The sequence below is a fragment of the Capsella rubella genome, unplaced genomic scaffold (genome assembly GCF_000375325.1).
Source record: "Capsella rubella cultivar Monte Gargano unplaced genomic scaffold, Caprub1_0 scaffold_8, whole genome shotgun sequence".
NCBI lineage: Eukaryota > Viridiplantae > Streptophyta > Magnoliopsida > Brassicales > Brassicaceae > Capsella > Capsella rubella.
The window spans coordinates 11,158,743-11,184,594 of record NW_006238916.1 but is presented as its reverse complement, the minus strand read 5'-3'; the positions used below and the strand labels follow the sequence as shown (position 1 = coordinate 11,184,594).

The window sequence follows — 25,852 nt, the reverse complement described above, 5'->3', positions numbered from 1 at the left end:
CATAATTTCAAATTATATTCACTTCACAAGTTCACATTACAGATATTTACATCAAATAAAAGATTTAAAAAAAAAACATAATAAAAGTGACGTACACAAAGTAATTTATTAAATGGGTTGAACCGAAACCACAAAGAACAGATCTGGTACGGTTGGTAGGAGTAGTCAGGCCCATTGACTTTAACCGACGCTCTCTCTCTTTTTTTACTAATCAAAGTCAAGCTTATTAAACCAAAAGGGCCTCTTTCAAAATTACGCGTGTAACTAACGCGTTACATGTTGGCGCGTGGATGCGTACTCTACAATCTGTCTGTATATATATAAGCCGTTGAGCTCTCCTCAAGCTTTCTCCATACCCCAAAAAAGATTAAAAAGTCTCAGCAAATTACATGAAGAAGAGTTCTGATTAACCGGAGAATCAAATCTCCGTTAAATCTTACCCGGCGAGTTTCCGACGATGAACGATGGGCTTTTTTGGGAGACTGTTCGGGAGTAAAAAGTCTGATAAATCATCTTCTTCGTCCAGAGATAAACGGAGGTGGAGCTTCGCGACCAGATCTTCTGGTTCAAGCAAGAGAGCTCCGTCCAAGTCTTCGGCTTCGGTGGCTGAGGAAAACGGTTTGGATGCCGACAAACATGCGATAGCCGTTGCGGCTGCGACTGCCGCGGTGGCCGAAGCTGCTCTCACCGCTGCTCATGCGGCTGCGGAAGTCGTCAGACTCACTAGCGGGAGAAAGGGAGGCGGCGGAAACTCGTCGGTGTTTCAAATCGGAAGAAGTAACCGTCGGTGGGCTCATGAGAATCTCGCGGCTAGGAAGATTCAATCCGCTTTTCGTGGTTATCTGGTTAGTTTAGTACTAAAATTTTCTTGATTTCTCTTTAAGTTTTAATCTTGAAGCTCTCTGTTCTTTCCTTAATTAACCTTTTTAAACTATAGAAGAAAAATTTCCTAAAATTCTCTTACATGTAAGTGTGAAATAGCTGTCTGAAAGTTCGAAAATCTTTTTTCCCAGAAATAAATTCAAATTTTGTTTTCAAAAAGATTGAAACAAATGGGTGAAATTTGTATTTTCTTGTGTGGGGGGTTTGGTCCCAAAGAAACTGACTAATAGAAGAAGAAGAAGAAGAAGACAAACAAATGTGAAACCAAAACAAGTTTCTTTGAAAACTTGGTGGTATGATTTGATTCATTCTGCCGACACTATTTTTAGTGGTTATGATTGAGTGAACTACCTCTTCATTTTTTTTATAATGTTCTCACATTTTGATCTTCTTCTGCTTTACTCTTTAAGTCACTCCAAAAAAAAAAAAAAATTGAACTTAGATTATTGTTAGTGTGAATCATTTTGATATTAGTTGTATGATAGGCCAAGTTGTTTTTCTTTCCACGTTATTTTGTGCTTTTTAAAATTCTGAGCTTTATGGAAATAAATAACATTAATCAACATTTTACAGATGGGTTCTTTTTTTTTGGGTTGCTTTAGTACATCATCACCTTTAAAGTTGAAATCTTTAGCCAAAAACTTTTACAAGTTGCTTACTGTATTTTATCATTAACTCGGTAAAGTTTCGTTTTTTGACCATGTTTTTTTTGTTTTTACCCTTTTTCCATCAAGTTCATCATTATCGGTGAATTTGTTTATCAATAAAAAGGTTCAAAACACGGAATTTGGAGATTCTCTAAATTCGAGTTTAATTAATGCTGTATATCTTCTCAAATCTCGACCAGTGTGAAAAGAAGAACTAGTGTGTGTGTGAGTGTGTACATTTGACCTTGAGACATAATACTTTCGGGCATGGTGGGCTCTGTAAGTTACTAAATCTAGTTTTTGGAGTACCAAGTGGAAGTGGTTGGGAAACTAAAAGCAAAATAAGAATAATTCCACAAACCACTACTATAATCCCTTTACTACTACTCTTTTCTCTTTGAGTTTTAGCATTAGTTGGCAAAACGATGATTATGTCTTTAACAAATGATTAAACTCGCCTTGTCTTTGTTATTCATTCTCAAGCAAACTCAAATCTCTATTATTTGTGTGGTGGAGCCAATTTTTTTACTTCGGTTTGATTCTATTTGAAGTCAACATTTATATTTATATCAAAAATCAGAAAACTTTATTGGCTTTGGAAGACAAGTCAAGGTTCGATTGAAACTTGTGTCTTGTTGAATTACTGTCGGCTTTGAAGTTTCTTTGGTTTTATTTTGGCAAACTAATGTGGTAAATTTCAGGCGAGGAGAGCATTAAGAGCACTAAAAGCATTAGTGAAGCTTCAAGCACTAGTGAGAGGACACATAGTGAGGAAACAAACCGCGGATATGCTTAGAAGGATGCAGACTTTGGTTCGTCTCCAATCTCAAGCTCGTGCTCGAGCCTCTCGTTCTTCTCACTCCTCTGCTTCTTTCCACTCCTCCACCGCTCTGTTGTTCCCATCTTCCTCTTCTTCTCCGCGTTCTCTCCACACTCGCTGCGTTTCAAGCGCTGAAGTCATCTCTATGGACCACCGTGGTGGCTCTAAGCGGTTAGATTGGCAAACTGAGGAAGTCCAAGACGAAGACAAGATCCTAGAAGTGGATACTTGGAAGCCTCATTTTCATCCCAAACCGCTACGTTCAGAGAGAAACAATGAGTCTCCCAGGAAAAGACAACAATCTTTGTTGGGTCCAAGAAGTACAGAGAATAGTCCTCAAGTTGGGTCTAGTGGATCAAGACGAAGAACTCCGTTTACCCCGACGTCAAGAAGCGAGTATTCTTGGGGGTGTAATAACTATTACTACTCGGGTTATCACCCGAATTACATGGCTAACACAGAGTCTTACAAAGCTAAAGTCAGGTCACAGAGCGCGCCTAAACAGAGAGCTGATGTCTCTAATGAGACCAGTGGCTACAAGAGATCTGTTCATGGACAGTATTACTACTACACGGCGGTTGCAGAGGAGAGTACTGATGTTGGAAGCCCCGGTTACTACGGAGGAGTTTCTGATCGATTGAATCGGAACCAAAGCGCGAAATCGAGGATGCATGCTTCGTTTCTTGTCTAGATTTTATGATTCTCTTTTCTTTTTTCTTTTTTGGGTTTGAGTTTGGTAATTTTCCATTAACACTGGGGGTGTGTAAATTGTTTTTAACAAGTTTCGATTACTTGCAAAAGAAGGGAACATAACTCTGTTCTCTGTCGATGTTGACTAGTCTTCATTGTTCAATCAAGATGAATCGTTATCAAACTGCTTCGATCCAAGCTAACCCAGAAAAAAATGAATGTTGTTATGGTTAAATGATTTGACTTTCAGATCTCAGAGAAATCAAACAAAACTAAAACTAACTGATGTAACAATCGTTTCTATTTCAAGACAAGAACGACGAGTTTAATACATAATCTTTAGCATAAGAGGAATATTTCTTTAGCTTGAACAAACCGATACTCAAATTAAACATTTATAATGTTGTTGTTGGATTTGATCCATAGGTATCACTGAGCCTTCAAAGCCTTACTCCCTCCTTGAAAGATCCTAGTGGCCTCATTGAATACTAAAAAGAAATATAAATTAGTAAAATGTGATGAATGTATCATAAAAGAAATGCATATAGAGAGAGAGAGAGAGGGTTACAGTAGTTTACAAGTTGCAATCGGTGTTAGGATCGATGGTGAATCCCAAAACGACGCCGCAGAAGCCAGACAAAGTAGAAATGGCAGTGGCGTTAGAGTTATTTACATTGATGAGGTCCATGAAGCAGTTACAGAGCCACTTTCTCTTCTCCGACGAATCAGAGTAAGTTCCGATCACAGTCATCGCGTCGCAGCAACTGGACCCTGGTATCGGATCCGGGTACCCGTAATTCACAAACTCCGTGCACGACGATACCAGTGTTCCCACCGCTGCACATTCCCCCGCGTTTTCCACGGTGGCTGAACATATCGCCGACAGTAGTAATAAAAAGAGATATATCACCGGAGAGAATGGTCTCGTTCTCGTCATATCTGTAGAGGATGATAGATATTATCTTTTGTTCGGACAAACTAACTAGAACGGTTTTTGCTTCTTGTACAAGCTATGCTCTATAGACAAGAGACCAATTAAAGAGCGTTTCTGTGTGTGTTTGGAGTTGGTTTGCAACAGAGGTTGTGTGAACTCCGACTTGGTTCATTCAGATGATATGTTTTACCTCTAAAAACAAGCCATCACGCGAAAAGTGATTTATAGGGTGGTGCACAATTGTGTGTGTCTACTGTCTAGGCCTAATTGTGTCATTGACGTGCACGTCACCAAGGAAAATGTATCTCCACCGTTAGATTGAGAGGGATAAGCAAAATATCGGACATCAGAAACAAATACAGTCAACAAGTCAAAAAAGTCGAAAGTCTAAACCGATCGGATTCGGTTCGGACCAAACGCAAACACAAACACAAACCAGGTCGGTTTAACTAAAATCCCTAATTTTCCGTACCGATCTGACCAGATCTCTCTCTCTCTCTCTCCTTCCTTTAGTGATGTCGTAAGTAAACTTCTGGGCCGTTCTAAAACCCCCTTCATCGTCGTCAATATTTCGGCGTCTTTGTTTCGCCGTAATTTACCACCGTCTCATCTCACCGTCACCGTATTCTTCTTCCATTGCCAGGTTTTGTTATTTGTTCAGATCATCTGTTTAAGTTTGGTTTATTCCTCTATTGATTGTTCCTCTGTTGGGGTTTTATGTTTGATTATACCATATGGTTAGCTTACATTTGCATATTGTTTCTTTTAAGTATCTGAGTTGATTGGTACTCTCATGCAATCTCTCTGCTTTCAAATCTGCCCTGTTTCTTACGAATTTCACAGTTCAATCTATAGTATGACTCTTCTAAATTGAAAAAAGAAGAATTTATGGATCTTGTTAGTAAGATCGAATGCAAAAGCTTTGCTCTTTGCTCTTTGATCCGAAAATCATATATTTAGTCGTCTGTGACCAAAATTACAGCTTCACCAGTTTAGCAATCTATCTGGTTGTTATTATGTACTTATTAACTCTGTCCTTACTAGTGCAGGATCTTCTTTAGATTCTGAAATGGCTTTCAGGCGAACCTTATCTATAAGGTCCACACTTTTCGCTCGTCGGAATCAACCAGTTTATCATATTATCCCTCGTCCAAATGATCATGAAAGGGAATCATTTTGTCAAGAAACATCTCAAAGAAGTTACCATAGCTTTCTTCACCAAAGCTCCATTAACAACTCCGATTTCTCCAAAATTTTGGGAGGAGGCTTACATATGCCTCTGGCTCCTGCTTCTGGTTTTGCTTTCTATCGTTATATGTCAAGTGCACCTGGTGTCGGTTCGGAAAATATTGGTGTGATGACTGATATCGCAGAAGTCATAAGCGAATCAACATTGCAAGATGCGCCAGCTCAGGCTGCCGCTGCAGTCAGTGAAGTTACAATTGCAGCTGCTGACTCTTTCCCCCCTATTGCTGCCCTTCAACATTGCATTGATATGGTGCATTCATTCACAGGCTTTGGGTGGTAAGGAACTTGGATTTTTCCTTTTTCTTTTGTGTCGTGTTTTACTTAGATCAATCTATCTGGAGTTGATCTTAGGTATATCATACGGTAGATATTAGCTGAATAGTACTGCATTGAGAACCTGGATGTATATGAGTTACATTCTGAACATAGCATATTTTTAAGATATTACCATTCCCTCATATCCTTTTTGACTATCAACAGGTGGGCATCCATTGTGGTAGCAACCATATTAATCCGTTCAGCAACAGTTCCTCTCTTGATCAAACAAATGAAAGACACGACAAAGTTAGCGGTATGTGTCTCCCCTTTGTCCTTTTTCACCTTGGAGACCATTTAGGATAGTGCATTTCAAATATGAAGTCATCTCATATATGGAGAGTGACTGTAATTTAGAGAATTAAACATGCTTTTTTCGGTTATGAAGATATTAAAACATTACATGTGGAATATGAACTCTAGACAAAATAGGAAATTGAGATTCACATGGCTGTATGTAATGACCACAAGTCTCCATTAAATAATAAACTACTATAAAGAGGTACTTGTGAATATCATGAGGAAATTCCTATTTTATAACCATTACATTTTCGTCTTGCTGTGCTTTACATACTCAGGTTCTATGCACTTAAACTTATATTTTCTGGCGTTTATACTTGGATCTCTTTTTTTTTGTGCTATATGCTGCATCCATCAGTAGTCTATTCTATGATTATATGCAGCTGATGAAGCCACGGTTGGAGTCCATCCGGGAGGAAATGCAAAACAAGGTATACATCATGGGGTTCCTCCTCACTTTTGCTACCCTGCCAATAGCTTTGGCACTGACTACATGTCCACTCAGCTTTAGCTCCGAATTTCCTATTTCTTTATTTACATCTTTCTTTTAAATTTCTCCATATTCTTCTCCATTTGTGTTCAGGGCATGGACGCCGTTACGATGGCAGAAGGTCAAAAAAAGATGAAGAATTTGTTCAAAGAGTAAGCTTTTTAAATTTACACTTCTTTTGCCAAAAATTAATTTAAAACATCTCTTTGGAGTGTGATGTCAAAATTACCCCTCGTTGATTATATGTCATATTATAGCTTGTTTGCTCTTCTGGCTATTGACTTTCCTGACATTTTGAGTATTTTGGTTGATATGACATTTTGAGTTGGTGAAAGTCTCTTGACAGTTTCTATCATTTACAGATATGGTGTCACTCCGTTCACTCCAATGAAAGGGATGCTTATTCAGGGACCTCTATTCATCAGCTTTTTTCTTGCTGTAAGATCTTTTAACCTTTAAGATGCTTGTTGAGCTATGTTGTTTTGTCGTGAGGCTTTTTGTCTCAAATGAGTTAATATTTTATCCAGATTCGAAATATGGCAGAGAAAGTACCTTCATTCCAAACAGGAGGGGCATTATGGTTTACAGATCTAACAACTCCCGACAGCTTATACATTTTGCCGGTTATAACAGGATTGACATTCTTGATAACCGTTGAGGTACAGTTTCTGCTAACTTAATAACAATGTTGACATCTTCAACAATTGTCAGACTTACTAACTTAAGCTTAAATCATCACCTACCAGTGTAATGCACAAGAAGGCATGGAAGGGAATCCGATGGCTGGCACAATAAAAAATGTTTTCCGGGGGTTTGCTCTCCTCACGGTGCCCATGACAATGAGTTTTCCTCAGGTTATTATTGTTACAGTAAAAGTAACCCCATCGACCTTGTGATATGTGGATTTTCTAATGTATCTGCGAAAATTTGTAGGCTATATTTTGCTACTGGATTACATCCAACATGTTCTCCCTTATGTATGGACTTGGTGAGTGATTGCGTAAAGATTCCTAACTGTGGCATATTCTTGGTTTGAAATAATAACAAGGCATGGTTAATGTGGTGGTGATTAATAACAGTGATTAAGCGTCCTCAAGTGAAGAAGATGTTACGAATCCCTGAGCTGCCTCCACCTACTCCAGGTCAACAACCTTCATTTGACCTGTTTTCAGCTCTCAAGAAAATGAAAGCCATGACACAGGACCATTCACAGAACCAGACACTACCACCTTCGCCAGTAAACCCGAGGGCCACTTCAACATCGTTGAGTCCTGTTAGTAAGAGGCTCAAGGCTTTGGAGAGCCAAGTCAAGGGAAGGAAGAAGAACAGCAGCAAGAAGAGGTGATCCAAAATGGTGCATACTATTTTTGTTAGACGGCCATAATAAAGCTTTTGAGTCAAAAGTGAACTAGTTACTACACAGATTTTTCTCATCATTGATGAAAACTACTCTGAGATCTAAAAAGCTGGAGGCAGCTTCTAGTGAAATTATATGTTTTTCTTCGATTTTTTCTATGGAACGATATTGTAAGTTTGTTTTGACCAGATAGAGAATAGAATATTGTTTTTATAGAAACATTTTGAATAACATACAACTCTTGTGTCTTGTTAAGTAACAGAACCTGAACAAAATTGGATAACTTTAAACATATTTGGAGTGGTTTGATTTATTCGAATAAACCATTCCATAATCTTGTAGGTATACTGAACTTTATTGCATATAGAGTAGAGTTATATTAAATTAAAGGATAAATTAATAAGAAGGACGTCGTCGAGGAGCAGTTTCACGTTGGGCGTTGAAGTAAACAGCAGCAACAGGTAGAGAAAGACCAAAGTAAGAAGAGAACGCTTTTGTATTGAAACACTCTCTTGTTTCCGGAGCTGCCTTCACCGTTTGCCTCCTGCTCTGTTTGAACAGCACGAAGACGTATCTGTGTATTCCCGCCACCGGTCTAGGCGTTTCGTATCTCACTATCTCTCTCCCTGCAATCAATCAAACCATCCACATACATACATCACTATTTGTCCTCTTATTCCAAAAAACGTGTCTGTTTAAGGACCAAAGATGTTGAGGTGAATCAAGAGTCTATGTACATGTGACATGTTTTATATATGATGTGATTATTCTTACCAAACGAAGCATCAGTTGTCCCGGGAATGTCTGTCACCATCCTGATAATTTGATGAACATTATAGTACATATTATACATTGTACGTTGTTACATATGGGAATAAATGTGGTAATATTTAATCGACGTACCAATGAAGATATTCACGCATATATGGATTACTAGGACTAGGGGCATCAGGGTCCATCATGATCTTGCGAGTTAAAAAGGAACACCAAAAGATCATTGTTATATAGAAGAGAGGAACGGTTAAGCACTTAACATAGATACTTTAAGGTTTAATTAGAAGAATGGTTATAACGTACTAAGGTGAAGAATGAACGAAGATCTTGGCCACCGATCTCAACGCGAGGTTTGGAGAGGAGAAGAGAAGGTGCGAGTTCATGACCATTAGAGACGATTGTGTTGGAACTGAAAGTGACTCTCATTGTCACGCTTGGATTGAATAGGTCTAGTACATCTCCTATCACTCTTCCCACAATCAGTGGTTCTATTTCTCTTGACATTTTCTCTTTGCTTCCGATGTGTGTTTGTGATCGGTGCTGGTTTCTTATAGAATGAACTTTGTCATAGCATTTTTATAGGCTAACAAAAAGAATCTTGGGAAGATAAAAGTGGATTTTTGTGTGTATATCTTCTAATACACTAAGTCAGATAGTTTTCCATACAAGCTTTTATTATTTTACTATTTGACATTGTCATCATTAGACATTGCATGTAACATATCTTACGTGTTATTTCTAACCATATTACTTGCATTCTTATACATTGGGTTAAGCTACAACTTCTTCTAAGACATCTTATATTGTGTACATATATAATTATAACAAGAATGTAAACCTTTCACATCCTCTACTGTGTACATTATCTAAACCTTTCATCCCCATTACATTGTAGAATATTCGATCGACCAAATGGAGAAAAGAATACCCCCACGTGTCGATAAAAAACAATGACAACCAGATACTGTTATGATTGGCTTAGGAATTGATTTGTAGATATTCCAAATAAATATATATACATATCAAGAAGAAGAAGAAGAAGAAGAAGAGATAAAATAAAACAAATAGAAAAAAAAAGAAAAGAATCTGCTTTATAAAGAGACACAGAATCTAATATAAACACTTTCTAGTTTCTAGTCATAGAATCCACTGTCCCCATGGAGAGTTTCGTTTCTCATCATATATTTTTGATGCTCCAATCCAATACGTGGCCTAAACACAGTGGCACCTCATTTTTTTTCTTCTTTCAAATATGTATTATTTCTGTAGCCATTTTGTCGATCGATCGTATAACTACTTCTATTTTCGTTGAATAGAGACATGTTTTAGTGTGTTTGTTCTGTAACAATCAAATCGTATCTCTCTAGCTATCTAGGTAAACCATGTTAATCTCATCGATTTTGATCCTACGATTTACAATAACACATCTATTTCTCCGATACAATACTTGTCATTATGACATATATTAAACAAACCTATATTGTCTTCTCCATACACACCAGTAGTTTTTGGACTGATCAAATTGAAGAAGCTTACAAAAATAATCTTCAAGTATCATTTCAAACACATGCTATGATGCTAATATAATGTTTGAAACTTAAAATATAATAAGCAACTGCATGTAGATTCTAGTTGACGACAAAAACCACAAACAAATTGTTTTTGTCTCTGCATGGAATCTAACACGTCGATGATTTGATTGGTGCTAACATAGTAAAAATATTGGCTTTTAGCCTAACTCGAAACAGTATTAAAGAAAAGTTTCCTCGTGTTGTTTAGAACATTTATAAAGCAAATTCAACTTTTATAATATCTTGAGCATATTTGGAGTCGAAACTGTTGAGAGAACTACAAACATGTGATTTGAGATTTGACTTAATCAAAACACACGTACGGATGATGATGTATATAACTGAACCATCTACAGATATAGCATAGAAAATGTCAGATGGTGTTGGAATTTTGAGTCTCGACCAGACTATGCAAAAAATAGATTCTAGGGACACATTTGTTTCTTTTTCTGCATGTGAATTAATTCTCTCGAGAATCAGTAGTTGCTTGATGATATTTCAAGTAGTGTTTGTCCGTAGTGAATAATTATTTACAGAAAAAGTGACATTGTGAACAATCCAAGTGTGTGAATCAGTACAAAACATTATTTTAATTTTTCAACGAAAGTAATAAATAAATTGGATGTACAAGTGTGCGCGAATCTAAAATATCTTATCCCTTCTTTGACGTAAGGTCCGAAGACACTAGTTGGTGTCCGACCATATCTTTTCTTTTTTGTCAGTGTACGACCCCTTTTTAAAAAACTTTTTTTTTTTTTTTTTCTATTTTCAGCTCAAACTGCAAGAATACTAAAACTCGATTGTGATTTTCATAAGTTAAATCTATTCTAAAAGTTACTGGTTAATTTGGTAAAATTAGTTATATTTCTTTGAAACACAGCTAAAAGAGAAATAATCTTGTATGGTTTGTGGATTTTATGAAGTTTAATTCAAATTACTGATGAATAAGTAACTAGTTGGTTCAGTTTCAAACTGTATATACAAGTAAATTGGCATTTTTCTTGCGTATCCATTTGGCTATTTGATCTCATATAAGCGTACCATTTCTAGCTTTAATGAAGATTCCAATTTGATGATGAACAGAAACCACATCACAAAAGAGTTGACTATGATTTATAAATCAGCTTTTTGATGTATTACAATTAAAGTTGTTTTTGTGGGTATAAACAGCTAAAGTTTTCTTAGAACCAAAAACATATATTAAAGTTGTAATGTAAACTTATGATGCAAGAGATTCGATTGATTTAGCCTACGTAAATCTTCCCCGATCAAACCAGAAACTTCATTATCAAAACCAAACCTGGTCCGACTGCAACATAACATCATCAGTTTTCACTACAGGCAGAGAAACATAGGGTCCTAAATTTTTCACTTTTATCACTAATTTTGTTGTATCAATACAAAAAATGAGCAGACAAAATCTCAGTAAATGAGAGAAACAAGTGTTGTAACCTCTCTTTACAAACATCCCTTTTAATCCTCACGACTTGTTTCAAAACTGTGCATGAGGCTTCACTCTTCAAGTTCTGTCAAAGTCTCAAACACAGTCGACAGTTTCACTTCAACTACTCCCCAAGTAAACATTCTTCAGCAGGAAAGTTATAAACCCATTTGCCGACTTGGGTAATTATCAGTTGTGAATTTACTCTGTCACAACCTCCAGCATTTTAAACTATAGAAGAAGGTAAAGGGTTTCTTCGAACGGGACGAGATGACTTCTTGAGATATGAAGAATTCCATTCTCCACCTTCTTGTGCGTAATAATCCATTGGATAGTCTCCATCGAGTGCTCCATCGTCGTCTTTCTTATCATTTTCCACGTTTTCATTACTACACGCACAACTTGTTTCTTTCTTCTCTTTGCAACAGCCAGACAAAGAATCTCCTCTGCTCGAAGTATCCTTCTCCCACCAACCGCGGATGAATCCTAGAGCAATCTCAGCCTCAAAAGTTGTCAGAAGCGGCTTAAGAAAGGCCTCACCCCAATCAATTGAAAGCCTTGGGCATGCTATTTGGACCCACGCATCCACAGAGTCTTCAAACAATGCTACTCTTGTGGGGCTAAGTTCCGACATTAAAACAACTGTACTATCTATCCCTTTCTCCCTCATTTTCTTCTCTAACCTCTCGAGAATCTTGGGATTCCCTTGCCGTCCCAATGTCCCCAGCACAATCCCCCAAGTTTTTGCATCCCTGGCCCGTGCAATTGCCCTCCTTCTCGTCTCCCTCATTCCCTTGTGATCATACTCCTCTAAAAACAGCTTGCCCAGATATGGATCATACCTAAACGCCTTGATTTTCGGATTGGCTATCATGAATGCTTCTAGATGGAACCTCCCGTCAGCTACAAAGACCAGTACTTGGTCTTTACAATCCTCAACTGTCTTAATCTTGGGAGCTGTACAACCAAGGACTTCACCAGCCGATAAAGGCTTTGACTGAGGGATCAAAACATTGAAACCTTGCTTCTCTAACTCAGGTTTCACAGCTCTAATGGCCGAAGTAAACTGAATTGTGCCTGCAAGAATGATGTTCTTGGCATCACTCGAGAGATTAAGATGGATAGTGTTCAACAGGCATTTGACATCGATCTGTATCTCGACAAAGACATAAAGGCAAGGGATTTTGGTAGAGTCAATAGGGACAAGACAACTATGTCCATAGTGAATGAGCAAGTCAGCACCAAGAGCACAGGCAGAGAAATCATCAACACAGCAAGCTCCATAAGTGACATCACCGAGAACAAAACAGTGAGAGGCTCCAGCAAAAGATGTGAAGATGTCAGAGAGAGTGAGGGCGTACATAAGAAGACCCTCAGGAAGCTGCAGAGCGATGCGTTTAGCATTCGATGATTTGATCCTCCAAACGCATTTGTGGACCTCAAACTGATAAATTGAAGGGAGGATTGAAATAGCAGCGTTGAGGGACGCATCATTGAGGACTGAGTCAGGGATTTGGTTCTTGATGAAACGTTTTGGAGGCTGCTTTGGTTTGGTGCTTTTGCCGTTGTTTAGATCAGAAAGCTCCATACTTTGGCCTAAAACACAAGAGAAAAGGGGTGCATAAATCTTAAATTCACCACAACAGCTCCTAGGTAAGACATCAGATGCTAAAACAGAACAAAATTTGATTCCTTTACTAATCTAGGTAAGGCTTTTACAATCAAAGCTCCATACTTTGGCCTAAAACATAAGAGAAAAGGGATGCGTGAATCCTAAATTCATCACAACAGCTCCTAGGTAAGACATCAGACGCTAATACAGAACCAAATTTTGATTCCTCCTAATCTAGGTAAGGGTTATACAATCTAAGGATGGATAAAAATAAGGTTTTTGAGAACAAACACAAACCTTGGATCAAGAAGTAGCGTTTAGACGAAATCAGACGAAGAAGATGAAAGAAAAAAAAATCGAATAAGTTCGATTTTGCTGAATCCAGGAGAGAAGAGAACGCGGCGCAGAGAGAGAAAGAGACCAAACAAGCACGGAAAGGGTTTAGGGTCTAACCAGTGTTATAAAACCCAGATCCTTTTTATTTTATAATCAAACCGGTTATAACCAATCGGTTCACTACAATTTGAAATTAGTGAGATTTCTTAGTTTTCTCTTCTTAGTTGTTGTTGTGTGTCTGGTTAAATGTTGCAAATCAGAGACAACATTATTAGGGGAAAGAAGACAAGTCACTATAATCTACTCTAATTGTGTTGTGTGCAAACAAAATGCATATAGACATATCACACACATGTCATTGTCAACAACTTAAAAGTCTTAAACATTGACGAATTATATATACGATCAAATATATTCGAAAGAGTTGAACAAGAAATGAAAAAAAAAAATATATATTCTAAAGAGTCAAAAGATAGACAAACTTGGAGATATTTTACATACCATAAATAAGTCTATAATAGTATTAATCCAAGTTATAATTGTGTTCTTATTTAGGTAGTTTTTTGTTTTTGTTTTGGTTGGGGTGAAAAATCAAAGCTGTATAGATGGTGATATCTCAATTTCCTTGCAAAGTTATGTGTTTAATTTTTTGGTTTCAGTGTTTCACATAGGGCGACGATCGAGAGTGATTGTGAAACCTCAACGAAGTTATCTGAGTTAGTTTTCACGTAACCATCCCTATCTACTATAGATCATCCCAAACACATTCAATCAAACATATAGCTAATACGTCATTTATTAAGATAATCGTATACGATATCAGTATACTGTAGTTGTGAATGAATGATAATCAGACGAAACAGCTAGGTCCACAACACGTTCCCTGAATCGAGCCCACCAAACGAGAGAGATTCGAGATGCTTCACTACTATTTCCAAATTTGCATCATTCTAATAATTAATCCCTACGTCTTTTCATATAGTAGTATAAGATTTATTTTTTATTTTTTTAAAAGCACACTAAAAGATGAGAAGAATACTTTTTAAAAGTCAAAAAAGGAAAGTCTAGAAACAGCCTAACTATTTATGAAGAAAAACAAAACAAAATTGAAGAAAAAGAGCATTTATTATTAAAATAATGGTCCGTAGTAGTAACACAAAAGACTGAAAGAGTTAAAAGAAGAAGTCAAGATTTACGAAACTTCTTGAAAAAACAGATGGGACACGTGCTCTGATTGTCTTAAAAAGCTTTAATCCCCTACTTCGCGGCACATATCTACACACCAAATCTGAACCCTTGGTTTTTTTTTTTTTTTTTTTTATCAATTACAAACTCTCTGATTGGTTCGATTATAATTATAATGTCTCAACCACGGCGTCTCCTCACCGGACTTCTTCTCCCCAACCGCCGCAGTCGTCGTCTTCACCTTCGCTCCTTCGCTCCTCGTACGTTTCAGCCCGATCGGAACACCAAACAGCCTCGGACTCGCTTCTTCTTCTTCAACCTCCGCATCAGAAAACCGCTTCGCCGGTAAGAACTCGAGCGGCTGACTACTAGTACCTCCCAGAGAATAGCTCCGATCAGGATGAGATCCGACGTAGTTCGACATGAGGCTGAAGATATTATCGCATACAGACTTCATCTGAGTAAGCTCACGGTTGAGCTGAATGTTTTGGTTCCGAAGCTTCTCGTTCTCTTCTAATAACTCAACTGATAAACCACCATCCCCCGCCGTCGTTTGACAATACCACGACGTCGGAGAAGACGACATCACTTGATTGTTATTGTTATTGTTATTATCTTCCCCTGAGTTCGACGGTGACACAACCGTCGTTTGGATTCTCTGTTCCGACAAAGGAACAACAACAGCTTGTTGATGAGACGACGACGACGTTGTTATTTTCCGACGTTGGATCTCACGGAGGAGATGTTTCTCTCCTCTCTTGAAGTAATCGTTCGAAAACTCCCATCGATCCGGCACTACTTTTTTGAATCCCTGTTTAATAAAAGAGGATTAAATTCTGAAAAAAACACAATGAAATCTAGAAGATGTGATTGTATATATATAATACTGACGTAAGTGTTGAGCTGACGAACGAAGCTGGAGAAATTGTTGTGTTTGAAGTGTTTAGGAAGCAAGTCTTTAGCGAAATCAGTAGGATTCCATACGATGAAAGAGGAACCATCTTCGTTCCATGAGATCACGTCGTTGATGGAACTATCTTCAACGAGGTTGTAAGTTTTTGTGAGGAACGGCGTCGGGATAGATCTCTGAGATGATGATTCGACTCCTCCGGTCATCATGGCGTCCACCGGTGGAGAGTTCATTATCGATACTATAGAGAGTAGAGATGTTATCAAATTGTTAAGCGAAAAAACAAAATAAAAAAGTGTCCCCTGAAAGTAACGAAAGAAAGAAGAAAGAAAGAAGAAAGAATAGAGTATTATTATTATTTTTTTTTTTTTTTGGACAAAGAGTATTATTATTATTATTTGTAAAAGAAAAGAAAAAAAAGGATCGAGAAGCTGCGTAATGGTTTTTTAGGCTTCAAGAAACTTCCTATGGAGTTGCGTGTTTATTCCCTCATATAGTGTGCCCCAAGTGGTGGGGTCTTCCACAGTTTACTTTATCCTTTTGTTTATTTTTGGAATTTCTTAATTTATTAATTTGTAATAAACATGTCCTCTGCTTTGCTTTGATGTGTCATCGGTATCAGACTCATCACTATATGTGTCGATGGTAGGATTACAAATAGCTAGAGAACAAGACCACACTCTCCTTTTCTTACCTTGTATCTCGTTTTGTAAAGATCATGGCAAAATAATTATACTAGTGGAATTGGAGGGCTTTTTCTTTTATGTGAAGATTGAAACTGTCAGCTTTAGAATACAACTGAAGGAAATGTTTTATGTAGAGTTTTTATGGGGACTTATTAATGTCTGAGATACAAAATAAAAACCAAAAACCCATTAAACCTGATCTTTGTTTTTCTCATCGTTTATAGCAACAACATTAGCTCCCAAGTATGTTTTCTCTCTTTCTTATATCAACAACATTAGCTCCCATGTCTGTTTATTTCTGCAGACGCTATGACAAAGGCCTCATTGTTTTGCTTATTAAGTAGTTGGACTTTTTCAGTTATAAATCGAAATATCATTGAAATTTAACTACAAGGATTTGCAATGGAACAAATCACTCTTTCGTGCATATCATGATAACAAATTCGAAAAGCTACAAAATGCTAACAAAGACAATAACACCGGTAAAACGAGTACTACTACTTCTCAAAAAGGCAGGGCTAATTAAAAACTTATGTACATTGGATTAATATATATAAACAATAAAAGACTTGAAAAGATCTTTCGATGAAAGAAAAGAAAAAGAAAAAATACATGAAAATAAGAACCGATACCAGCCTCCATCTACAACTCCACACCACATTTTCTACTAATAAAAGAGCCTTCAATATTCTACTATATAATACCTGTAACCTTTTTATGTTTTACTTTATAATATATATATATATATATAATTATTATAAGATAATAAGGGTGGTGGAAGATGCTAATCATCTAAGTGGCCAACAAAATACTTCAAAAATTGCATTTTTTAATATATCATATCTTATAAACCCATCATCCCATTTTGCTCTCCATTCTCTCCACCAAACGACCCTCCCTCCTGATTTTACAAAAAATAAAAGACCAAACATCAGTCATATGTATTATTATGTAAGGAAATCAACTTGAGCGTGTCTTAGTATTTCAATAGCTTTTTCATACCTGGCTTGTAGCAAAAGGGATACTGGTCGTTTTTTTTTCAAGAGTTTCCGGCGCTGGACAATGAAGGATTTGATGCAGACTTGGCATCCTTTGCATCGGATCCTTCCCCGACAACTACTTCTTCCTCGCTCCTACAGCTTAGAGTTCCAGGGTTCATCTTCCTCACTTCCTCTTTGGTGTATATGAATATTTTGCGAACCATGCAACAAAACTCCCTGTGGAACATCGTTGTGTCAGTGTTTTCCAATAACATTAACATGGAGATATCAAGTTAGGTAGTGAAAAGTGGAAACACTGCAATAACTTACTGCCAAGGATCATCTCCAACTAGCATCATATCATTCTCATCATCTGTGTAAACTATCAACCAATCTTTCTTAGGAGCCATCAACTCTCCATTGAATTCAAACAGCCTGTCCAGCTCAGCGATTAACTCCTCATAGTTTTGGAACTTTGACAGATCCACTGAACGGCCAAGTGCAATTCCCTGCTTGTGAACCTATAAACCAATGTGTCACGTGTTAGTCGAATAGTGATTCAAGGGTTCTAACAACCTCATACTCTGTGTGATATATAATAGTAAATTTTTTACCTTCGTGCAACTCCTACTAGAGTTTGTTTTCGTCTGAGCATCCTTCGGATGAGGATTACTAGTTGGCAATGGTCTTCCCTGTTCACGATGGTCGTTTGTCGTTTTTGACCCTTTCGACTGATCAGAAAGGTCCTGAACCTTTGCCGATGCTACCTGTGTAAACCCCACAGCATCGTTTAAGTTGTTTCTCTGAGACATTGAAGAATCTGTCCCATTCATGTTGTTGATCAGAGGAATTCCAAAAAGCCTGCAGTTCCCATCTCTTGACTTCGCCCCCTCCTCTTGTATCGTCATGGGTTGTTTAGTTACTTGATCCCTTGCCTGGGCTTGTGCCTGGGCTTGAGCCTGAGCTTGTGCCTGGGCTTGAGCCTGAGCTTGTGCCTGAGCCTGAACCACCTCCTCAAAATAATTCAAAGCACGAGGGCGTATTGGCCAGTTACCACCACCATTCTCAGTTGATAGACCATTAAGCACCGGATATTCGCTGTATTTACCATTCCCTAGCCCTTGGAAAGAGGAATCACTTGCTGCAGGTGCCTTAGGAGATTCATGTAACTTCAAGGAAAGACCAGAGTGCATCATCTGCCACTGGTTAGCAAGATAATCAAACTTGCCCTCCGGATCACTCAATATTTTCTTTGCAGGCATAGAAGGTGACGATGAATGGTCATAAAAAGGTATCCGCTGACCGTGGGGTGGATCAATGTTATTGCCAAAGCCGGAAAGCAAATCGGTGTAAGTAGGTTCATGCCTGGCTGAGGACATCCAGTTCTCAGATCCATATCTTTTAGAAGCCGAAACCACGTCAACCTTATCATCATCCGTTGAGGATTGCCACACAACAGAATTCTCCGGAGCATCACACTCTACATTCTCAATATGTTTCGTCCTCAAGGTCGAGTATTCTTGACCTTGCAAGACCCTTGAAAGTCCGCTTGCCGGTAAAGGGTCCATGTTTGCTTTAGCTGTGCCTGTTTCATGTACAAAGAATTAGTTTCCCACTGAAAAGTTCAATTTAGTTTTTCAGACAGACTCCTATATGCACAGAAGCAAAAGGGGAGACTTCACCATCTTTAGTAAGCATCGAAGAGTCAGGAGATGAAGGTGCAATATTAGATCTGGGCCTCTTAGGCCTAGGCATTGGAACAGGACTTAAAGCAGGAGGAGCAAGAGCTGGCTCTATTTTCCACGGAGACACTCTATCAGGTCGAGGTATACTAGAAGTCTCATCCCATCTCACCTGAATGACAATTGAACAACAATCAGAATTCATTCTATTTAACAATAGTCTTGATCCCCTCTTGGAACTAAGTCATACCTTGAGGGATCTCCACTTTGATTTTGGCCACCTAGTAGGGTCAGATTCTTCAGTCCCAACGATTGTGCCAGTAAACCTAATAATATAAAACAATATTACTTCTCAGGTTCGTCATTCCCTGAGAAACAAAGGCTCGAAGCCCAAACTATATTAAAGACAGTTTTTACCTCTGCTCCGGAGCCTCTTCACCTTCAAATCTCATTTTAAATCTCATGCCGATGGAGTAGTTATTCTTCACAGACTCCATATACTGGTCAAACGGAACAATAAACTCAGATGGGCTAGTCCTGTATCAAACAAAACAACAACGCATGAACATTTAGTAGAGTAACACTGCCAGGCATCAGACAACTAGAAACATAAACAGCAAAGAGCTCCAAACTGAAAGCTGTTCAGTGAGCTAATACCAAGACAAACCTTGGTTTGTAGTAGACTGTAAACATAGTCCCTGTTGAAATGGCATGCCATGCGGTAGCCAGTACTCCAAGATGCATGCTATGGCTAGATATAACAGAAGATGGCACATTCCCCTGTTGTCGCATTGCACGCCTCACGCCCACCCTTAATTCTCCATTCTCACCCCTGTAGAAGAATTGGATATTTAAAATTATAGAAACTAACAGATAAAACTCAAGAAAATAATGAATGTAAAAAACCACAAACCTTAGAAATATAAACGCATCGCCTGCAACTAGCCGTTTGGAGCTAACAAACACACTCCATCCACTCTGAAGCAAATGCCTCCGCGGTTGACCTGGTCATTTAACAGACATCAGTAACAACTTAAGGTTGATGCCACAGAGTCGAGGAACAGAAAACAATACTATTCATACAGATTCCTATACCTCGGAATATATGCCTGAATCGCCACTCATTTGCATGCAAATCTTTTGCAACTAACTCTTGAGTAGGAGGTTGTCGAGACATATCCTGAGGAAAGAAACAAAAAATGATTGAAGGCAATCCTGTAAGAGAATTCAAGCAAAAATTAAGCCAGCGAAAAGAAAATAAAAGCAAATGAAACACCAACCAGAGGTGGGAGACATTCATCCGCATGGCGCCTAAGAACAGAAAATCCACCATGTGTACTTGTGTCAGATGCAGTCAAGGTTTTGCAGAACGAGTGCACCTGGAACCTAGGAGGTGGAGGAGGAGGCGCTTCTTTCTCAATGGCATTCTCGTCTTGCTGTGTTAAAAAAAGAAAGAAAGGAAGATTAGATTTCAGTAGCTTAAAGAATAAGATCATTGAACAACCCTGAAAACTCAAACAAATAAATCAGAAGAAAAAAAACTTACGTTAGCCTCAGGAAGAAGAGTAATCTGCGCATAAACTTCATCTGTATCTGCCTCTGCCTGTAAAACCAAAAGCAAAATCTCTTGTTAGTAGACAATTCAAGACTCATAAATAAACATTTACTATGAAGTGAAAGAAGCTTACCTTTAAATCTACATTAATAACTCGACAAAGAAGCTTTGATGGAAGATCATAGAGAGGCATCTGCTGTTCTGCCGCCTGGTTCGTCGATGCCTCTACCTAACCATCCACAATGGAAACCGACAAATTTCATTAGAAAATATCTCAATAGATAGGAAACCGAGAGGGGTAAACTCAAAGATTTAGCCAAAACTAGCAATCAAAGAAGAAAATCTTACCTGCTCGATATGTCCTTGAGGGAAATAGAAGACTCGGTCATCTTGTCTAGGAACCGTGACAAGAGGACCAGCACAAGCGTGCCACAGCTCTCTGTAAAGCGCTGCCTCAGGGTCGACTATGAAGAGGAAGAAAGAAGAAGAAGAAAAGGTAAATTAGATCAACTGAGTCTGAAACCAAAACCAAGCTTAGAAGAAAAAAAACTGAGAAATGGAGACTTACCAGCACGCTCAGCGGCAACAGATCGGTTAGAATGACTTATTTGCCCGTCGCCGGCGACGGAGACATTTCTAGTCTCCTTTGGGTCAGTATAACCGGAGGAGGAAAAGTTATCTCCTCCACGATTACCTTTCATCGAAACCTCCGAACTCGCCATACCTTGTGAAACTCAGATCTGTTTCATCTGATACAAAATAAGCCTCAAAGCAGACGATATCCAGAAGAAACCACCAAATCCACCTCTGAAAAAGATCAAAGCTCGCCTCGGTACTCCACTTGATTCCTTTCTTTGGCTCAATCTCTCTAACAAACACAATCACCACTGGTTTAGCTCCTTAACATTACTCGATAACACTATCAGAGAAGATAAACCCTAGAATCAAACGAGAAAACCACCAAATTTCACCTCAAATTGTCTCCGGTTCAGACTCCGAGCTCTCTCTCTCTCTCTCGCTTTCCTATTTCTCCTCGTTTATGGCTTTATCGGAGTCACAGAAGCTCGAACATCGACCACAAGCAATTTCCTCTTCCTTCTTCGGTCTGTGGTCTCTCAGAGTTTCTCTCTCTTAAGTTTCTCTCTCTTTATCTCTATCTATCTATATTATTTTTTTCTTCGTCTTTCCTATCTTTGTGTTTTCTGGGTCTGAGGCGACCAAAGGGCTTAACCAGAGTAGTCAAAACTCAGCTTCAATCATTTCAACCGCGGTGAACTTCTAACCCATACGGATAACCGGCATTCACCGGTTACCAAACCCACTTTGACACCGGCTATAACCGGTTGTAACCATTTCCGGGGGACCAGGGTCTGCGACCTCCCGAAGCGAAAGACAAGTGACGAAATTATTTTTCTTTCCTCGACTTATTATTATTTTTAATTAAGAAAAAAGCCTTTTTCTATAAAGAAAAATTGTCATATCCTTTTCTAATATTTAATTTCTATAAAAAAAATATGAGAAGATAAAATCGAAGCAAAGACCCATTTTGCATACATTTCCAAGTCGTATTTCCCCAGAAATATAGCAACTTAAGTCATATCTCTTAATTGTTGACCAAAAAAAAAAAAATATAAGCAATACAATTTAAATTAATATAGGTTTTATTAGACTTCTAGAAGTAGTATTATTATTTATTTACTGTGGGAGATGAATATTATTATCAACCAATCAGTTGTTTTTTAGTTGCCAGGAAAACAAACCCATAGGTTGAAAAATTAGGGGGTAAGAAAAATAAAGTGTAAATGGACTAGAGAGGTAGTAATATAGATTATCAAGTAATAAAGGCTGCTTTACTTTTTTGAGATGAGACTAACGGCGTCAGGGCGACGTGAACAAGCGTTGGATTATGGTTGGGCAGAAAAGATAACGGTGTTTGCGAAAGAGCGTCAATGGGAAAGGTGTTGTGTTTTTATTGGGAAGTGGCTTTGTCGTGCTGTGAACAGGCAGGTCTGGGAGAGCCAATAAAAAAACAATAAAAAAACATACGTGGCATGAGGATGCGTATAATAGCAGATCAAAGATATTTCCAATGTCATTTTCCACAGTCTTTAAGGCTAACATGCGCGTTTATAGGGGGCGGGAATTTTCGTCTCGTGAATCTCTCGTACTTAATTTAACCCTGTTTTTCTTTTTATGGAAAAACAAAGACGTTTCATTATTGTTTTTTCTTATATATTTCCTCTTTAATTTAAGTTACAACTTACAACTCATACTTACCAACTTAAAAAAAAAAAAAGAGGAAAGAAGATTGTTGAGTACTGTAAAACTGGAAAGTATTAAGCGAACAAACACAAAGATAGAAAACTCTTAACAATTATTCCATAAGTATTTTAATTAAGTACTCGATTATCTTTAATTGTTTTCGAATTTGTTATTGCCAAAAAAAAAATTAAATTGGATTACCAGTGATGATGAATACAGCTAGCAAATGGGATTTAGAATTTAGTAGAGCGATTAATAAGAGACTTAGACCATCCTCAATGGTGATCCTTAACATGATCCTTAAACTACTTTTGGTTAAAATTTAATACATAATTCAACTCTATATATAAGGTACGTATGTTATATAAGGTACTAAAGGAAATCATAAGATCCACTTTTTCAATTAAACTATTAAAGAAATCATTAGATCCACTTTTAAGGATTATGTATTGAGGATGGCCTTAATTCCATGCGCCATGTCATATATTATATATATATATATATATATATATATGTATGCTGCCTATATGGAAACGTTAAAAAGGAAACCAGAAAAAAATATCTGGTTTTATAGATGAGAGGTTTAATTGTAGCCACTCATACATACAGCTGGCAAAAATAAAAAGAGTAATTAGTTTTTTCTAACCCAGGTTTTTTAACAGATTACGAGCATATTAAAGAAACTTTTCCTATTCTAATTCTAGTATGCGTTATGACGTTAGTGTTCTTTAATCTTTAATTCAGTTATGTAAACTGAAAATAGTAAATATCATACTAAAGATATATGTATATGTTTTGCAGTAAACTTTTTTAATACTACTAAGAATTGTTTTAAAAAAAAAGAAGACTGTTTAGCATGACACGTCACAGGCGATATGATGAAGGAAACGATACGAATACGAGATACGAGATGTACGTATAGTAAAGAGAGGGGAGGGGGGGGGGGAAATCACGTGTTGGTAACGCACTTGCTAAGAGGTGTGGGACCAGAGAGTACTGTGTAGTGTAGCCATTTTTGTGTGGTCTAAAACCAAACCCCGGAATCTTTGTCCGTTTTTTTTTATTTTTTTTTCTTTCTTCTTTTCTCTCCCAATTTTTGTATTGTTTAATACACTTCTCTTACACTTAAGAAAAGATATTATTATGGTTATTTTAAGATAGTATATGGTTTGTATACCACTAGAGATTGTTAATTGTTAATACGGATATAATAATATTACCACCATTTGATAGCAAAGAAAAAGTACTCCCATCACTAGTTTCAATAAGATAAATCGTTTTAAATTTTGGTGTCCTCAAAGCCTACGAAATTTTTCTGTACCGTACCTTTGCAATTTATTAATAATCGAACACACACACACACATAAAGTAGGCACAGGCTTTTTTGTAAAGCATCTCTTCTTCACATCTCGTTTTTATTATTATTTTTTCTTAGAGTATATCGGATCGGTTTAATAGCATTACTTCAATTATTCAAGTTTCCATACCACACCTCGAACACAGCTGAATTGTGGTCACTTTCCTGTAAACCAAATAGTACTAATTTTATATAAACTATAAGACCATTCATAATTTTTCGGAGATATACAATTATACATAGTGATAGACCTATAAATTGAAACAAATAGTACAAATATATTAAATACACATAGGTTGGCTAAAAAGAAAATAGACTAAATAGTACACTACTACTCTACTAGTATCTAGTAGTATATGGATTTCTATTTTTTTTGTTTGTTAGAAATTATAATTACAATTGATATAAGAAAAAACGTATATAATAACTGTCGACATGTGCGTAGAGTAGTACATGCTCACACACGTGAATGTCCCCTTTCATTGTCAATTTCTAATACTTATATACATAGCCTAAATAGGGTTCATCTATATAGACTGGCCATTTTCATATATATATATTAATTTTTTTGCTGTAGTCTTGATGATCGGTCTATGGTGTGAAACAAAATAGGTTTGATGCAAAACGAGCAAAATGTGCTCTCTTTTTTCTTTTTTGTCTTTCTAGTTAAGAAATCGATCTTGTTTGGTATATATCCCCATTAATAATATTTCAAACCACATTCGTACATATAATCTTAGAAATTATTATATGACATATTTTGAGAATTTTATTTTTTCCAATATGAATAAAGAGAATAAGATCACCTAACATTTTGTTAACTGTAGAAAGAAAAGGAATCATTCTGTAACACTGTTTAATGTGTGTCATTACCAACCCATGATAGATTGTTTCCCGGGTAAATATGCTTTTTTTTACAAATATAATATTAGAGTGGGGTTGAATAAAAATAATTTAAATATAGTAAAAGGGAGCTTATTGCAACAAGAAAAATATAAATAAAAACTATTTAGTGATGGACAAAGTTTTTATTGTTGTTTTTACTGCTAATTTATAAAAATTTAAATAAATTGAGAAGTGATTACACGTGGGACCTACACGTGTCACCAGATTAAGGAGCACTAATTCAAGGAATGGGTCATGCCTTCATGCTTCCTTTCTCCTAATCTCTTCCCTCTTTGAACCCTAACCTACAGACCAACCCCTTCTTTTTCACTTTCCCTTAATTTAATGTGAGATTAGCCTCTCTACTTCTTTTCTTAGTTTTTTTTCTATTCCTATTATTATATTATTCTTCATAAAAATATATATCCCTACTATAGTAAAAGAGAAGTACAAAAGGGATTCAGGTCGGGTTTTTCAAAAAATTCCGGGTTAAATTTTCAATCGGATACTTGCCAAATTTTTTGTTAAATATTTTTCAAATATTTCAATAATATACACCAGATTCCTATCATTTAGGAAACTATATTAATGCTAAATAAAAAATATGTCTTATAAGGAAAATTTGTTTATGAATATAAAGATCTCAATCTTTTAAAAATATTCTAATTATTATATTAATTTCTTATATGAAAAAACAAAAAAAAATTATAATTTTTTATAAGTTTAAATATTTGATATATAGAAAAATATAATTTTAAAATATTTGGTATAACAAATATAAAAATGCATCTAAAATACATAAAAATGGTAATATAATTAATAAAAATGTTAATTAGTTTGAATTAGTTAAATGTTTCGAAAAATAAAATTTGAATATATATGGCTATAAGAAAGAAAGATTTTATTAAAGATTTTATAAAAAACGAAAGATTT

General features: G+C 36.8%; 7 protein-coding genes across 8 annotated transcripts; 2 read left to right on the top strand and 5 right to left on the bottom strand.

Moving 5' to 3' along the window:
- Positions 1-336: 336 nt before the first annotated feature.
- On the top strand, positions 337-3,223 carry LOC17875681 (protein IQ-DOMAIN 14). Its single transcript, XM_006280533.2, has 2 exons — positions 337-845; positions 2,231-3,223. The coding sequence occupies exons 1-2, from the start codon at positions 465-467 to the stop codon at positions 3,038-3,040; spliced, it is 1,191 nt and encodes a 396-aa protein (XP_006280595.1). The 5' UTR covers positions 337-464; the 3' UTR covers positions 3,041-3,223.
- Positions 3,224-3,613: 390 nt separating this feature from the next.
- Positions 3,614-3,976, bottom strand: LOC17875862 (putative non-specific lipid-transfer protein 14). Its single transcript, XM_023777672.1, has one exon. The coding sequence runs from the start codon at positions 3,974-3,976 to the stop codon at positions 3,614-3,616; it is 363 nt and encodes a 120-aa protein (XP_023633440.1).
- A 500-nt stretch (positions 3,977-4,476) lies between these two features.
- LOC17877052 (mitochondrial inner membrane protein OXA1) lies at positions 4,477-7,902 on the top strand. The gene is made up of 10 exons (XM_006280455.2): positions 4,477-4,616; positions 5,023-5,497; positions 5,702-5,792; positions 6,220-6,267; positions 6,420-6,478; positions 6,689-6,764; positions 6,854-6,985; positions 7,073-7,180; positions 7,260-7,314; positions 7,406-7,902. The coding sequence occupies exons 2-10, from the start codon at positions 5,043-5,045 to the stop codon at positions 7,669-7,671; spliced, it is 1,290 nt and encodes a 429-aa protein (XP_006280517.1). The 5' UTR covers positions 4,477-4,616; positions 5,023-5,042; the 3' UTR covers positions 7,672-7,902.
- A 132-nt stretch (positions 7,903-8,034) lies between these two features.
- On the bottom strand, positions 8,035-8,978 carry LOC17875650 (protein BROTHER of FT and TFL 1). Its single transcript, XM_006281381.2, has 4 exons — positions 8,761-8,978; positions 8,587-8,648; positions 8,458-8,498; positions 8,035-8,309 (listed from the first exon to the last, which is right to left on the bottom strand). Exons 1-4 carry the CDS (start codon positions 8,959-8,961, stop codon positions 8,080-8,082), a joined length of 534 nt encoding a protein of 177 aa, XP_006281443.1. The 5' UTR covers positions 8,962-8,978; the 3' UTR covers positions 8,035-8,079.
- A 2,308-nt stretch (positions 8,979-11,286) lies between these two features.
- On the bottom strand, positions 11,287-13,520 carry LOC17875347 (2-(3-amino-3-carboxypropyl)histidine synthase subunit 1). Its single transcript, XM_006280389.2, has 2 exons — positions 13,379-13,520; positions 11,287-13,065 (listed from the first exon to the last, which is right to left on the bottom strand). Exon 2 carries the CDS (start codon positions 13,055-13,057, stop codon positions 11,696-11,698), a length of 1,362 nt encoding a protein of 453 aa, XP_006280451.1. The 5' UTR covers positions 13,058-13,065; positions 13,379-13,520; the 3' UTR covers positions 11,287-11,695.
- A 1,003-nt stretch (positions 13,521-14,523) lies between these two features.
- Positions 14,524-15,853, bottom strand: LOC17875965 (heat stress transcription factor B-2a). The gene is made up of 2 exons (XM_006280703.2): positions 15,494-15,853; positions 14,524-15,413 (listed from the first exon to the last, which is right to left on the bottom strand). Exons 1-2 carry the CDS (start codon positions 15,743-15,745, stop codon positions 14,739-14,741), a joined length of 927 nt encoding a protein of 308 aa, XP_006280765.2. The 5' UTR covers positions 15,746-15,853; the 3' UTR covers positions 14,524-14,738.
- Positions 15,854-16,699: 846 nt separating this feature from the next.
- LOC17875371 (auxin response factor 2) lies at positions 16,700-21,596 on the bottom strand. 2 transcript variants are annotated; one of them, XM_023777834.1, is made up of 16 exons: positions 21,387-21,596; positions 20,984-21,283; positions 20,764-20,879; positions 20,549-20,644; positions 20,407-20,463; positions 20,141-20,296; positions 19,956-20,040; positions 19,774-19,864; positions 19,528-19,692; positions 19,278-19,397; positions 19,111-19,186; positions 18,861-19,032; positions 17,793-18,763; positions 17,509-17,699; positions 17,313-17,415; positions 16,700-17,099 (listed from the first exon to the last, which is right to left on the bottom strand). In XM_023777834.1, exons 2-16 carry the CDS (start codon positions 21,135-21,137, stop codon positions 17,043-17,045), a joined length of 2,610 nt encoding a protein of 869 aa, XP_023633602.1. In that variant the 5' UTR covers positions 21,138-21,283; positions 21,387-21,596; the 3' UTR covers positions 16,700-17,042. The 2 variants fall into 2 exon arrangements, with proteins under 2 accessions (XP_023633602.1, XP_023633601.1); XM_023777833.1 differs by having other exon boundaries at positions 17,201-17,415; positions 21,387-21,594.
- Between the last annotated feature and the right edge of the window lie 4,256 nt (positions 21,597-25,852).

What these genes read in the sequence shown, in the direction of transcription:
- LOC17875965 (XM_006280703.2), bottom strand. Translation starts at nt 15,745, where the DNA reads ATGAACTCTCCACCGGTGGACGCCATGATGACCGGAGGAGTCGAATCA. An exon ending in TTCGTCAGCTCAACACTTAC is followed by an intron (nt 15,414 to 15,493) that starts GTCAGTATTATA and finishes TTTATTAAACAG; the next exon opens with GGATTCAAAAAAGTAGTGCC.
- LOC17875681 (XM_006280533.2), top strand. Translation starts at nt 465, where the DNA reads ATGGGCTTTTTTGGGAGACTGTTCGGGAGTAAAAAGTCTGATAAATCA. An exon ending in CCGCTTTTCGTGGTTATCTG is followed by an intron (nt 846 to 2,230) that starts GTTAGTTTAGTA and finishes GGTAAATTTCAG; the next exon opens with GCGAGGAGAGCATTAAGAGC.
- LOC17877052 (XM_006280455.2), top strand. Translation starts at nt 5,043, where the DNA reads ATGGCTTTCAGGCGAACCTTATCTATAAGGTCCACACTTTTCGCTCGT. An exon ending in ATGAAGAATTTGTTCAAAGA is followed by an intron (nt 6,479 to 6,688) that starts GTAAGCTTTTTA and finishes TATCATTTACAG; the next exon opens with ATATGGTGTCACTCCGTTCA. An exon ending in TCATCAGCTTTTTTCTTGCT is followed by an intron (nt 6,765 to 6,853) that starts GTAAGATCTTTT and finishes TATTTTATCCAG; the next exon opens with ATTCGAAATATGGCAGAGAA.
- LOC17875862 (XM_023777672.1), bottom strand. Translation starts at nt 3,976, where the DNA reads ATGACGAGAACGAGACCATTCTCTCCGGTGATATATCTCTTTTTATTA.
- LOC17875347 (XM_006280389.2), bottom strand. Translation starts at nt 13,057, where the DNA reads ATGGAGCTTTCTGATCTAAACAACGGCAAAAGCACCAAACCAAAGCAG.
- LOC17875371 (XM_023777833.1), bottom strand. Translation starts at nt 21,137, where the DNA reads ATGGCGAGTTCGGAGGTTTCGATGAAAGGTAATCGTGGAGGAGATAAC. An exon ending in CTCAAGGACATATCGAGCAG is followed by an intron (nt 20,645 to 20,763) that starts GTAAGATTTTCT and finishes GTGGATGGTTAG; the next exon opens with GTAGAGGCATCGACGAACCA. An exon ending in ACAGTCTACTACAAACCAAG is followed by an intron (nt 19,398 to 19,527) that starts GTTTGTCTTGGT and finishes TGTTTGATACAG; the next exon opens with GACTAGCCCATCTGAGTTTA.
- LOC17875650 (XM_006281381.2), bottom strand. Translation starts at nt 8,961, where the DNA reads ATGTCAAGAGAAATAGAACCACTGATTGTGGGAAGAGTGATAGGAGAT. An exon ending in ATGCGTGAATATCTTCATTG is followed by an intron (nt 8,499 to 8,586) that starts GTACGTCGATTA and finishes TCAAATTATCAG; the next exon opens with GATGGTGACAGACATTCCCG. An exon ending in GACAACTGATGCTTCGTTTG is followed by an intron (nt 8,310 to 8,457) that starts GTAAGAATAATC and finishes GATTGATTGCAG; the next exon opens with GGAGAGAGATAGTGAGATAC.